Source organism: Parasteatoda tepidariorum, chromosome 1 (assembly GCF_043381705.1).
Source record: "Parasteatoda tepidariorum isolate YZ-2023 chromosome 1, CAS_Ptep_4.0, whole genome shotgun sequence".
Classification (NCBI taxonomy): Eukaryota; Metazoa; Arthropoda; class Arachnida; order Araneae; family Theridiidae; genus Parasteatoda; species Parasteatoda tepidariorum.
Window position 1 is genome coordinate 22,529,939 of NC_092204.1, and position 15,167 is coordinate 22,545,105.

The window sequence follows — 15,167 nt, forward strand, 5'->3', positions numbered from 1 at the left end:
CGAGTTAAAAAAAATAATATAATTTAAACAAACTAATTTTCCGTTTTTTTCCAGTTTTTTAGCATTATTTGAAATTTTCCGAACAAAAATTTTTTTTCTATACATAGGATCCTTTAATACATCGAAAAACATATTAAATATGTAATATAATGTAAAATAAACTAAAGAAAAAAAAATTTAAAAATTGACTACAGCCGGGTTAGACGTAAGGGGTCACTGCGACCTCCCTAATCTATCCATAAAAATATACTTTGATAGAGTGGTTCGGTTCATAGAGGCCTACTTTCGGTCCGAGTTTGAAAATTAAATAGCTGACAGTCTGGCTAAATTTGCATGTCAAAAACTAAAAATTTATTTATACGATACTAGACGTAAAAACTCAACAAAAAACAATATCTTTAAACAAAATTTTTGAAATTTTTTAATTACATATATATATATATATATAATTAAATATATTCATTCTTGTTATATTGTTATATAGAAATTATGCAGATTCCTTAATGTTGTGCATTGAAAGGAAACACATATACGAAAATTATTTATAAAGATATGTGATCAACAAATATACTAAAATGAGGTTCTAAGATAGTGTGTCCCGTGCTGTGTGTGAGTTCTATAAAAATTTCACTTTGTATATTTATTGGAAAAACTTAATTATTGGTAAATTTTCTTTAAGAAATTATATTTTAAAACCAATTTTATAAACAAGTTAATTTTATGTCTAGAATACCAATGTTGATTATATCTATATTACTTAGCTTCACTTAATTGGTAACTGTTAAGTTCTAACAAAAATCATAGCAAAATCAATCATAATAATAAAATGTTCTATGCATGATAGAAAAATTATTTTTCACTCATTTTCATTTATACAGAATGAAAAAAAATCAGATTATTTTATTAAATGTATTTTTGTATGACACATATAGAGAAATAAAGTAATAAAAACAAGCATACATGTTATTATTCATCAATTTTATTTATAAAGCACTTTTTTATTCAGATTTTTATTTGCCATCTGAAGTTTTTATTTAAAAATCCATTATTTCATAAAATTTTCTTTCCAAAATAAGTCAGATAAGTATTGTTATATTTGCAATAGAATATAGACCAATGCTCATTGTTCAATATTTAAAATATAATGTTCTACATGAGAACTTTTCTTACAAACACGCAACAACATTTAACAAAACCGAATTCTCTTTCATAAAAAACATTTCTTTTTTGATTAACTATGCAATAATTCTAACATAACTAACTTTATTTTCATTATGATCGTATCTACAAAATGTAAACAAAACATCCTAAGACATTTCCAAATAGTGACAGATACGATTCCTTCCACCTGATTGGGTGAATTTATAAACCAGGCAAAATTTTGATGCAAATACATCCGATAAGCTTGGTCTTGCTCCAGTCTCGTTAAACCTCGGAAAAACCATGTTCGAGCAACGAAGACAAGTTTTTCGTTTAGACCGGGTTTACGTAAACCGCAGAACTGCGGTTTAAACTACCGAATTTAGACTGCGTTCTGTCTATTCAGCCTAAGTTATTAAACAATAGTCCAAAGGCAGGTAAACCGGAGAGAAAGGCAGGTAAACCGGATTACAGCTGTTGTCATGGAAAATGGGTTACTCTTTAAGTCAGTTGGGGAATAAGGTAGCAAAAAAGGGAGAGGAAGTGGCCAGTATTGGCGTTTAAGAAAGCAAAACACCGACTTTTTTTTTAAAAAACCAAGAATCATACTAAAATTTTGAACAGAATAATGAAAAGAACACGATTTTTTAGAGCATTTCTAATAATTATTATTTAAAGATGCTAGTTCTCATTTCTTAATTAGTATTTAAAAAGCAGATTTTCTAATTGTGATTTTTTAACTGAACGAAACTAATTTTAAACAACAGAAAAAAATAGGTATTTAAAAAGATTCTTTTTCACTGAAATCTAAGTTTAAAAAAAATTCCTAGATGAGCATAAATACTTTGTTTTAAACATTTATTTTTATATTCTTATTTTTTGTAGATTAATGTATATTAATTTATCCCCCATTGGTGTTTTGTTGGGGAAGGAAAAATCAGCCTTGGCAGGAATTTATTGATCATGAAAAAGATCATACTTATGTCTTATAATATTTACTGTTCTTTTTTTTATTATTATGATTTTTTAATGAAACGAAACTAATTTTAAACAAAAAAAATATATTTAGAAATATTCTTTTTTGCTGAAATCTAAGTAAAAAAAAGAAATGCATAGATGCGCGCAAATGCGTTGTTCTAAATATTTATTTGTATATGCTTATCTTTTGTAAATTAATATACATTAATTTATCCTTGGTTGGTGTTTTGTGGGAGAAGAAAAAGTCAGCATAAACAGGAAATCATTGATCATGAAAAATATCATACCTATGTTTTTTTAATATTTACTGTTCTTTTTTTTTTATAAATAAAAAATAAAAATTTCTGAAAAGTTTTTTTTTATATATAAATTTTTTTTTCTGAAATATATTTGCTTCTAAGAGACAAAAGAACATACCGAAAAAAAAAATAATTCTTGAAAATGATATAAATTTGGATTTTTAGTATTATCCACATGGGGGGCGCGTACAACTTGTGCACCCCCCCCCCATGTTTCCAGCTGCCATATCCAGGGCTAAAGAGGCTATTCTCTTTAGGTCACGGAAAAAAAGGTCCCGGTAAAAAAGATCCCTGGAAAAAAAGGAACAGAAAAAAGGGTACCTGGAAAAAAAGGTACCGGTAAAAAAGATACCTCCATAGGGAAAATCTGTAGGGATATTTCCCCTCTCGCTTTCTGGGCAGCATGACTGTTTCTCGCTGGTTCAATGAATATTCTTTTTATCTGTAATAATTCAGATTAGATCATTGAGGTAAGGAGAAGGGTAAAGGGGGGGGGGACTTATGGGTTGGTTGTATTACGCTTTTTTTTTTTAAATTTTATTTCATTTATTTATTCTTCTTTGATTATTTTTTAAAGCGGTAAGATACTATTTAAATTTTTCAATAATGTTTTGCCTTTTCTTTGTAATTATTTTAAGTGAAAAATGTGTTATTTTCTACTTTAAATTATATTTTGTGAAGAAGTTCGAAAAAAAAAAAAAAAAAAAAAAACTATTTGAATAGGTTTGATGTATNCGCTTCAATCTAATCTTCTCATTTCAAATATTTTCCCCTACAGAATTTTCCCTACACAGGTATCTTTTTTACCAGGACCTTTTTTTTTTCGTACTTTTTTTCCAGGACCTTTTTTTCCAGGTACCTTTTTTCCGGGACCTTTTTTTTCGTACCATTTTTTCCTAGAATCATTCTCTTTTGCCCTGGCCATATCCCACCCTCTTAGACTTAACAGGAACTCCTTGAATAACATGACAACCACCTATCATGGTGGTTATCATGTTACTCATTTAATATTTTAACAGTTGACAGTTCCTTCAGCAAACTCTTTGTGGGGTCTCCCTGAATTGAATTCAATCCACATTTTCTCATCAGGAAATATTCTACTTGGGTTGTTAGGCGCATTTCTTCTAAAGAAAATACATATTTTAAAATATCAGAACCTTCCTTTATTTTTCAGGATCAGCGGGTGAAAGGAGGCTCAAGAGAAAAATCCGTATATTTAGTTATTTAAGTATAGTAGAATTAGTTAGTCTCGAAATATTTTGTCAGCTACTGAAATATCTTAGCATTTTCTTCATAAGATAAAGAATTTCTTAGCTTTTTTTACTTTGTATTTCAAAAATAATAATTAAAATATTGTTTGGTTTAAATTAACCTTTCGATGTTTAAAAAAATGTATGATTCAAATTTTGTGTCTCTTTTGAAATTATTTCAATTCCTATACGTTTTATTAGTTTATAATTAACGGATATGCACACTTATATAATGGAATTTGTATTTCAGATAATATTTAAAAGTCCCTTTAATTAAACAAACTAAAAATCTTAAATTTCAGCCATCACATTAAAAAATTAAAAAAGCATATTGTACTTCAGAGCTACACATAGCGCAAAAGACTCAAAATTTGAATCTTTACAGAGATTGAATGAAGCGAAAACAATTTTTACTTTTGTCGTAAAAAAATAATAAAAAAAATCACACGTTGAATTAGCTACACAGCAAATATGCTCAACTGTCATCAGTTTAATAATATTCACCTGTCTATTTGGGTGTTTTTTGTTTTGTTTTTTTCATTCATTCTGAAGGGGAAAAAAATTCATTAAATATTGTACATATGATGTTAATCTCTAGAAAATTAAATAACCAAATACAAAAAGAAAGCGAAATAAGAACTGCTGGCTGACCAGTGTAAAAACATAGCCAACGCGCCAATTCCTTGGCCAATCCAGCGCCAAACTAAAACACCTTCTTCTTTGTATATTCGCTTTACTGAGAAGATATTTATAAGTTAAATACATTTAAGCATGAAAAACTTCTATTGCATGTTTCAACATTTCTTACTATACAACATTTATTTATATTTGTACGCGCATTTAAACTGCAATTATTTCCAAAATAGCGAAGAACTACTTTTCAAAGGCGGAGTAGTACATTTCCTGCCCCTCCCTGCAGTGCCAACTTAAGGTGAAACGTTGTATAGTATGCATGCGCATTGTATATTTTGAACTGGCCAAAAGCATTGAACGTCATACGTACGTCATTTCCTTAAGTACGCATGTTTACCGACACCTTTTCTAAAGACTAGGGCTCTCCTCCTCCAATACGTTTAACTTACAACACACGTGGTTTGTGCTTTTTCCTTTTTTTCCCTAAAGAGCTTTAATTTTTCAAAAAAAGAATATAAATAAAAAATAAAATAAGTAAATTGAAAACGAAAATAAAGAGACTGTTTATTTTCTTCCTAAAACCCAAATCTGTTATAGTTTAATGTGTAAAACTGTAAGATTATTATAATAATGATTAATCATAACGAAACTAAAAGCTACGTAGCATGGTACAAAATGCAAAATATGCAGAGGTGCCACATATCTGACAAGCTCAAGCAAGAAGAAGAAGAAAAGCTACGTAGATATGTAAACTAATCAACCGTATTTGAAAAAAAAAATATTTAAGCGTAGAAGTTCAAAATTTTCGTTTAAAAGTCATTTTATTCAAATTTTTTTATATTAATGTTACATTAAATTAGGCTACATTTTTGTAAAAAAATTTTTATAAGAATATTCTTACAACTATAAAAAGTTAATTTATCAATAAAAATAAAACGAATATGGCACAAAATGTATTTAAATATACTGACCATAAAGAATTTTATTTAAAAATATTTTGAGAGGAAAAATACACTCCATAACAAATGAATCAACGCACCAAGAAGGAGTTGTCCGATTTAAACGAAAATTCGTGGATAGGAAGACAATGAACAGAATAGTAAATGATTAAAATTTCAGAACAATTGAATAATTTATTGCAGAGTTACAGCAACAAGTTCAACAAGGTGTTGACCCGCGTCTAGCCTGGATACAAGCTGCCACAAGGCGTGGCATAGACAGATAAAGCTCCCGGATGGTCTCTTGCGGTATTTCCTGCTAAATTCGATCCAATTGTCGAACGAGGTCATCAACATTCCGTGCCAGATGCAATCGCCTTCCCATCATATCCCAGACATGCTCGATGGGAGAGAGATCTGGTGATCTGGCAGGCCAAGGAAGAGTTTGACAAGCTTGCAGACAGTTCATAGCAACACGTGCCGTATGTGGTCTAGCGTTTTCCTGCTGAAAAACCAGCCTAGGGAGCTGCAAAAGGAACGGTAGCTAAGCAGGTCTTAGGATGTCGTCGTCGTACCGCTGTGCAGTAAGTGTACCTCTAATGACGACCAAAGGGTGCCGGGTGTCAAAGGAAATGGCACCCTAGACCATAATGCCTTGTTGAGGGCCGTTGTGGCGAGCAATAGTGAAGGCAGGATCCCCCCTCTACCCTGTGCGTCTCCAAACACATCTTCGATGATTGTCAGGACACAGTTGGAAACGGGATTCGTCGCTAAAGACTATACGTTCCCTGTCGGTATCATTCCAGCCTGATCGAACCATGCACCACTGTAATCTGGATCAGCAGTGTGCAGACGTGAGTGGCAGGTGGCGCAACGGTCGGTTAATTTCCGAAAATCATTAGAGTTTTATAATTAAATATCTAACTCATTAATTAAAAACTTCTTTAAATAACCCAATTTAATATTATTACCTAGCGCGCATTTATTTTTGGACCAATCCTTGATAACTAACAAATCAAACGCTCTTCAGTACTGTAGTGAGAATGCCCGATAAAACAAAATTTCTCTACGCATTCAACTCCATTTGCTCTTCTAATTTCAGTTCTGGTAATCTGGGGATCGTATTAAGTAAATATTTTAAATCATTATTGAAAGATTGTCGTATATGTAATTTAATTAGAATTCGCTACACGGTTTTATCGATTTCGTTTTGTTCTGTTTTTTCTTTACATTTTATTGTCTCTTTGTTTGCGTGATATATTTTCTGTATATATTTTGAAAAGCTCGCTATTACGACAAATTTGAAAGTCATTGTCAATACAATAAAAAATATTCAAAATTTGTATGTTCTAAAAGGAGCTAAGAAAGCCTCTTAATATTACTAAAATAATGTTTCCAAGTAATATTATTTTCTGATACATATGAATTATACGAATACGATAATATACGAATAAGATTTAACACTAGAAAGATGGCTTGGGACCATTTTCATTTTTTATTGATCTGCATTTCAAAAAAATAAATATACTGAAAGCGTTGATGTTTTCTACCTTCCTTTAATTTGATCCAATTTAACCTTCTATTCAATCGTTCACGTGTCTGCCATACAGGAAGATATATGCTACTGTGAATGGCCAAAATTAAGAGAATGTCGATTTCCACCATTGAATGTCAACAATCACTGAGTCGCATTGGTGAATGCTTGAAATATTTGTTATACCCGATTTGATATTAATTTATTCATTGATATTATTATATTTATTCGATAATTTAAAATCTGCCGTGGTTAGATTAGGAGATACATCTGAGTCCGGAGTACTGGATAAATGCATACTGCTCAGTGACACTGAACCTTTAATAAACATTGATGAAGGGCATACCGGGCAGTGGTACTTAACTAGACCTAGTATACATTTCGAACATTTACCAAAGTGATTATGTGATTGTCAATATCACTGGAGGAAGCAAGCAACCTCCAATTTCGGTCAATCACAGTAACATATGTATAGAATTCTCTCAGATTGGTTCCTGAGGTCGTATTCTATAATACCAGATTGGTTTGGATATAAGTTAGCTTTTAATACGTACAATGTATCCAAGTCTTAAGATAAAGAGTATTTCTACCTATCTTCAGTTATTATTTATAGAGAAAAGGAAACCCAGACATCTCCGAAACTGATGTAAAAGTTTATTTGAAAGAAAAGAGTGTTCCGTTTTATAATATACTTCCGTTAATCAAATTAATTAAAATATTACCGCGCTTTGATGAACGAGTTTCTAATAGATATTTTATTAAATTAATTATTAAATTTTGAATATCTATTTGGTTTTCACAGAAATCATCTGGAAAAAGGCTGGAGTAACGATTTCAATTTTCTATGTATACAGCAATGCTTAATCTTTCTAATGCCAACTAGAAATCATTCGTAAATTTTCCTAGTTTACAGGTAAAAAAGTATGAAACTAATACCTTTTACTTATTACTTTAACTCTCTATGTTTAAAAAGCGAGGATTAGAATACCTAACTAAGCTATCATATTTTTAACAAGAAAAAATTTAGTTTTTTTCGACCATCATATATAAATCCTCCCTTATCATTTTATCACTTGCAACTTACATTTAAAATACTTACAACTTATAATTAAAATCAACACTATATTTTATTAGAGTTGTAAAAAGGTATTACACCTAATTTCTTTTCCGTAAAATCCTGTTATGTTTCGGAAATTTGTTCCCAAATTTTCCTGTAGTGTTGTGCAATTTTATTCAGTCTACAATCTGTAGGCAAAATCATCTTCCCTCGAGATATATAAATAATTGAAATCAGTTGGGAAATCTATATTCAATAAAGCCATCAATCTGTTAAAAAACCATATATAATTGATTTGAGTGAGCTAATAGAACATTCATATGTTTTATTCATAAATAGTTCTCGGCATAGTTTCATGTAAAGTGATAAATGTGCAATTATAATAATGAAATTTAAAGTGCCAGTACGTCATTAAGTATCCTCTTTACTAAAGTTTTTAAAATATAATTTTGAATAGTATATTGAATGGAGGCATATTAAACATACCAAAATTTTACATTACTAAAAATATTATTTTTTGTAGTTATTTGCAGAATTATGCTATTGTTTTCTTTTCACAAAGTCACGTTTTCATAATTCTGCATCTGCCTTAGCGAAAACTTTTCATTAAATGAAAAATATTGTTTTTCATAAATGCTACTTAAAATGCTCTTGAAAAAGATCTCCTAAAATATTCAAGGCACCATAATAAAATACTATATAAATCTAAAGAAAAGAAAACTGTCGCAAGTATATCCTTATATTGCCCTCACAATTTTCAATTTATCCGTGTACTGTATTTTCCATATAAATGTAAATAGATATTTCAAACAAACTAAAAACAAAAGAAGCAATTAAGAATAAACAATCCAATTGAAATAAACAAACAAAAAATAATTGCACACAAATTACATCGTTTATTGATATGCCGAAGAAATATATCAACAGTGAAGCTTGCAACATTGAAAATAATATCGTAAAGAAGTTAAAAGGAAGCATTAACAATTCGAAATCATAATTAAAATAATCAAGTCTTTCTTTCATGAAATACTTTGAAAAAAAAAATGATTCCTACATAAAGTATTCATTCTATCTTGTAGAAATCTCTCAGAAGTAAATACTTCTGGACATGTTTGGGAATGCNCATGTTGTTCCTCCACTCCTTCGGGCAACTTAAAGTTGACTCTTAATCGGTTTCTGATGAAGCATCTTGAAAGGTGCTTCAGAGATCTTGGACGCCTTACAGAAGTTTCTTCATAATTCACTAGATTGCAGTACCATTGCCATGTGCTGTTCATCTTCTGATAACGTATAAGATCGATCCCCTCAAAATTTCTAAAAATATCATTCAAGGTCAAAAATGGATCTGGGATGGAGCTCCAGAGTACTCGCACTGCCATTTCGAGCTCTGCAGATTTATCGTTGATGCAAGTGAACCGCGCATAAAGATTTAGAAGCTGAATTGCACGGAATTGGAGAGGATCTCTAGAAATAATTTTCCAATTTTTCTTCCACGCAGCGTAGTCTACATCATTTAAAAACCTTAAAAAGTAAAAAAAAGGAAAATTTTAATTTAAAAGATTCCAATTCAATTTTTTAAACGCGTGTAAGAAAAGTTACTCTGGTTCAATACACTCTGAAATTGATCGTCAACACGAAATTATTGTTGGTTCTGTTTTAAGGAGACCTGAATTCAAAACTGAAGTAAGAATAGTCAAAATGGAAAGGAAACGTTAAGCTATGGTACCACTTGTTTCGGCAGAAGAGCCTCTAATTCACCTAAAATTTCTAGAGATAGAAAAAAATGCATTTTGAATATAACCGTGATTTAAATCATTTGATTCTTTTTTTAATTAAATTACAAGTTTAAATCAGCTGAGAAGCAAAAACTTAACCAAACATAATTCTCATTACATTTAATACTAATATATGTACTTACTAAGATAGATTATTAATTTAGTTTTAAAATATTTTTGTACAATATAATTAATTATATTGTAGAAAAATATCTTAAAGGTGTGATTTTTTCAAATCAAATAAATAAATAATTTTAAAAAAAATTTAGAAATTATGTAATGATTGAAAAAAACGTATTTTAAGCACAAAATATTTTTCTTCCATAAAATTAACAAATACATTCGTCAGTGGGCAATTTCTTTAAATCTGATATTATTGATAATAAGGATATTTTACTCAGAAATATCGAAGGGGATACGGATGTAACTTATTATGTTTTAAAATAGAGTAAATGTGAATAAGAGTGATATGAGACTTTTTAATTGTAATTCTCCATTAATATAGTTAAAAAAATAATTTTTGGCTAAAAACACATATAAATTATGCCCATTTAGTTTTTTTGCTTATTAAAATGCAGTGCTTTTATATCTTATGAAATATGAAGGTAATGTGTATTAAGACTTGCTCAATCCAGAGTGACTTAATTTTTTTCCCAGTTATGTTTTTGTATCTAGACTAACTTTTTCTTCATTAGCTATCTGATTGATAACTAATGAAATCTGATAGTCTGAAGATTGTCTGTCTAGTGGAAAGTCTGAAGATTGATAACTAATGCAGCAAGTTGAGCTTGAAAAATATAACTATTATTTTTTTAACCCAGTGATTAGTAAACAATAATATTTCAGTAATTTTATCCATATTAATATGAACGAATAACTATTTTAATTACATTTCTTTTAAACAATATAAGTCTTATTAAAATTCTTTACCAGATGCTGTAGATGGTGAACTTTAAAAAAAAAAATTAATTTAAATGGATGGTGTTTTCTACACTAGGGAGAGCTGAAAGCTGTATACCGCTTATACTTCCGGGTTACTGTTCTCGGTTTATTTCAAAGCCATTTGGCTCACAACGTGTCAATAATATATGCCAACTTTCAAATCTAAACCTGAATTTTAATGTATAAATTAATCTTGTTCCTCGAACAATATGCTTACACTAACATAAGATGGTGCACAGCTTGCAACACGAACAAACAGTAATAAACAAATGGAAAGAGGCCAAATCAAGACTGCCAAAAAAGCGAGTTATTCAAAATCTAGCAATCATGTCACCTTTTTCAACAATATATCTCTAAATAGCTAAAGCAAATTTTCCCTACAAACTCACCAGAATTATATAATAACATTAATGTGTTATGAAATACGGCAGATTCGAGCCCAGAAATTTTCTAACTTTAATCTATTTATTGAAAACAAAATTATCCTTTTGAAAATATCGCCTCACAGAATAACGTGTAGGAAGCAGCTGCAAACTTTCTTACCAGAACTAGAGCAGGCATACAGCTCGAGATTGTTATTGTTTACATTTGTGCTGAAAACACCATCCATAAGAAAAATCCGATTTAAATCAAATTTTGTGATTAAAAAAAAAGAAATCATGATCTTGGCCAACCGCTGCTTCTGGGCAGAGCTGTAGTGATAAACTCTTAGTAGATGAAAGGTATAAGGTCTAACATTTTCAGTGCCTATTTTTTAAAAAAAATAATGAGCAGACGTTTTGTCAATGTAGATTAAAATTGGTTCAAAATTCTTTAAAATGTAACCTCTGTAAAGTAAAATTAGCAAAAAAAACTTGTTTTATTGCTGAAATATACCAGCGCTGTCCACCACGTTTTAGTAAACCATTAGCGCAATCCACTATCACCCTGAATTACGACCACCTATAACTAAAGATAAGAATTTAGGAAATCATGTAACTTTTCCTTCATTCAAATAGGATTCAAATTGCTGTACATTTATTGTGCAGTCAAGTGAAAGAATTGGATCAAAATGCACCAAAAGAAATAAAAGGGTTTTAAATAATTATTTCGTAACATCTTCTAACTTAAATAGCTACATTATACTTGTTATAAGCAATGCAGTATGGACCTTCTATTCAAAACAGAAATAACATGGGGATTATGGAATACAAACAGGACTTAATACTTGCGGCATTACAATAGAAATTTTGCTGCTCTAACACTAATAAAGGGCGGAGATTGTGTTTTTTCCTCCTCCATTTTAAAGTTGTTTAAGCAAGACACAAAGTTGATTAATCAAGTCGCCATTGTTCTGCATAGGAAATTTGTCTTAATAAAGCAATTGCTTCAAGAGAATAGGGCAATTAGACAATTAATTTTTGTTTTATTTACTCTTGTCAAAAATGCAATAAATTTATTCATTTGAATTGAAAATCTTCACTTAAAATATTTAAGAGTAGCAATTTGCATTCGTTATGTGGTGTTTTTATTTCAGTTAAATTTTGAATTATCTTTCTAATGTCAAATATGTGTACAATATTTTTTGAACCATAAAACACATACTTTACGCAACATTTTAAAAATCTTTGATATAAAATGTAAAATAAAACTGCTCCTTTAAAAAAATATTAAATAAAGCTAAACTGTCTGTATATTCAGTGAAATAAAACTAAAGAACTGTTAAAAAAAACCTGTCACTGGCTTGAATTGAAAAATTATTTACAAGAGCGCATTGTTTTGATACATAATTTAAGAAAAGTATTATAGATTAGATAAGATTATAGATTAGATAAGATTATAGATTAGATAAGATAATTGATTAGATAAGATAAGATTATTGATTAGATAAGATAAGATTATAGATTATATAAGATAAGATTATAGATTAGATAAGATAAGATTATTGATTAGATAAAAATCTTTAATAACGTTAAAATATTTTGCAAGATCCATTAATTTATTTATAAAAATTATTCACTGGATAAGCCCAAACTGGAAAAGAAAGCCTAAAACAGAACTTCTACAACAAATCTACGAAAAAGAATAATAAAAAAATAAAAAACTAATGAGTAGAAAATTAAAAAAAATATCAATTAGAAAATCTGAAAACTGTCAATTTTCTTTTTGATAAAAATTATTATTTTAAATTAAAAGAAATAGACGAAAGAAGCTTATAAATGAATCTCGCAAAATGATGAAAAATCAAGAGCTCTCTAACGCCAGAATGACGCCAAGCACTAAATGTCAAGTGCTTGCTTTAGCTAAAGAAGAATATACAACGATAGAGATTGCTAATAAAGGATACAAAAAAAAGGGTTGAAAATAAAAAATAAGCAAATAAAAGCAATAAATTAAATAATTTTACTTGTTAAAAATAAAAAATATTTTCTGAATTAAAAAAGATAGTTGAAGGAACTACAAAGGGTAAGAAAGAACCACTATGACGCATCTTTAGAGGTAATGCAAGATAGTGGGACGAAAAATAAAAAATAAAGATAAACAAAGACAAATATTGACAGAAAATTCAAAATTTTTTTTGATAAAATAATTTTATTCGATTTTGAATTGAACGAAACGATAAAGACGAATGAAAATATAAGATACATTTATACGAATAAGAAAATATGTAAATGTAAAAATATGAATAGAGAGATAGAAAGCATGCAATATGTATATAGAAAATATGTAAAACTGAAACAGAAAGATGGGCGAAAATAAAAAACAAGTTAATAAAAAAAGCTAAAGAAGGAATCTTCACACCACATATATGAAGAAAAAATTTAAAAACAAAACAGAAAATTCAGCAGCTAAAAAATAGTAATCAATGCAAAAAAAGGAAAAAGCAATCGGTAAAACTTATTGAATAAATTACATTATTTACAACTGTTGTTTTAAAATACACCGAACAGGTAGAAGAAAAAAAAGCATAAAAAAGAACCTTTGTAAAACATAAATGCAAAAAAAAAAACTTTGAATTTTGTTTGATAAAATTATAACCTTGAACTATACGAAGGGGTGAAATAAAGAGAAAGAAAAAATAATCTTTATAATACGCCTACTAAGTCAAAAAAACATCGAATATTATGAATTTCGTATGACAAATATGTAAAATAAAGTATGTAAAGAGAGTATGTAGAAAAAAAAATGAATAAATGAAATTAAGGCATGAAATTAAAAAAAAACTGAAAATAAGGAACTATGTCAAAAAAAGTTTTGCTCAAATTGGAATGGTTAAAAAAATTATAAAGAATTAAGTGTCTGCAGTCAATTATCGCCTTGTTTCAGAATATATACGGAATCAGAGATGGCAATGATAATGAACTAAGCTTCTAAGTTCAATGATAATGAACGAAGATTAATGCGAACTTATAGCAATTAAAACAAAAACTTATAACAATTATTATTAATTTCAGAGCAAAGCTTGTATTTTTAAATGTAAGAATATTTGCCTCATTAGTTTGCTTGAAATGGAAGTATAACAACAAATCCTATAAATTACATGCGCATCCTAAAAATTACTCATCTGCACCCTAATTTTTTTTTGGGGAGCTTTTAAATTTAGGCCGTAACTTTTCAAATTTACTTTCATGAAATTTCTGAAATACTTTTTAAAATGTTTGCAGTTGTAAAAATTATAAAGTCATAAGACTACGTTTCGATTACGATAGGAATAATTTTAAAAAAAGGGAAAAAATCTAAACCGGTTAAAAAATTTAAGCAGAAAAGTGACTGGAACAAAAACTTACTCTACAAAGTAGGACCACAAATATACTGGGTGCCTTACTTTTGATGATCCGTTAGAGGCTCCTGCTTCTGTTATTCTGATGAATGCTTCGGGACTATATAAAAGACAAAAGTGAGAAAAGTCGCCATCTCCTACAAGTTTTTTCTTGAACATAGACCAGAGATCCAATTTAAGTTCCTTGATCAGTTTTAAGACAATATCAATAGTCCCGACGTTATTAAATATCACATTATAAGAAATATGATTAAATATGCCATTAAAAGTAGTATATGTAATGTTATTATCTTTAGCGCTGTATGCAAGAAGAAAGCGTTTTTCGTCAACGTTAAAATATTCCGCCATTGCTCGAACTGTGATAGGTAATTGTACGACACAGTATAGCCTGGTAAAANTTTTTTAAATTTTTTTTTAATATTAATTTTAGATTTTATAAGACTAAAATTTAAAATTTTTTTTTTACTGGAATGGTCTTACAACAATAAAAAGCTAATTTCTAATAAATATGATATGAATATGGGACAAAATTTAGTTAAATATACTGTCCTTTAAGAACTTAATTAAAAATTATTTTGGGATTAAAATACACTGAAGGTATATGTTATAACTTTGAAATACGGGATATGCTAAGGAACTCTCCTTTCACAAGAATCTTTCCATATCAAATTTATGGGTTCTGAAGGATTAATTTCTTAATATAGATTTTGCGCGTTTTAATAAAAATTCTGCTTTTTAGAGACTTTCTGCATTGATGTGCTTTTATATTTTATCAGAAAATACGAAGGTGAATAATGACTGGTTGCATACTTAATAAGTCGCTACTATTTTTAATGAATAATTATGTGGCGAGTGGTTATT

At 29.0% G+C, this 15,167-nt stretch overlaps 1 protein-coding gene across 1 annotated transcript in view; it reads right to left on the reverse strand.

The window, feature by feature from the left end:
• Positions 1 to 14,700, reverse strand: part of LOC107441835 (uncharacterized) — a 30,616-nt gene extending 15,916 nt beyond the window's left edge. Inside the window, exon 1 of the mRNA XM_043047303.2 lies at positions 14,314 to 14,700. Within this exon, the coding sequence (XP_042903237.1) occupies positions 14,314 to 14,654 (341 nt within the window). The 5' untranslated portion in view covers positions 14,655 to 14,700. The remainder of the gene's footprint in view (positions 1 to 14,313) is intronic.
• Between the last annotated feature and the right edge of the window lie 467 nt (positions 14,701 to 15,167).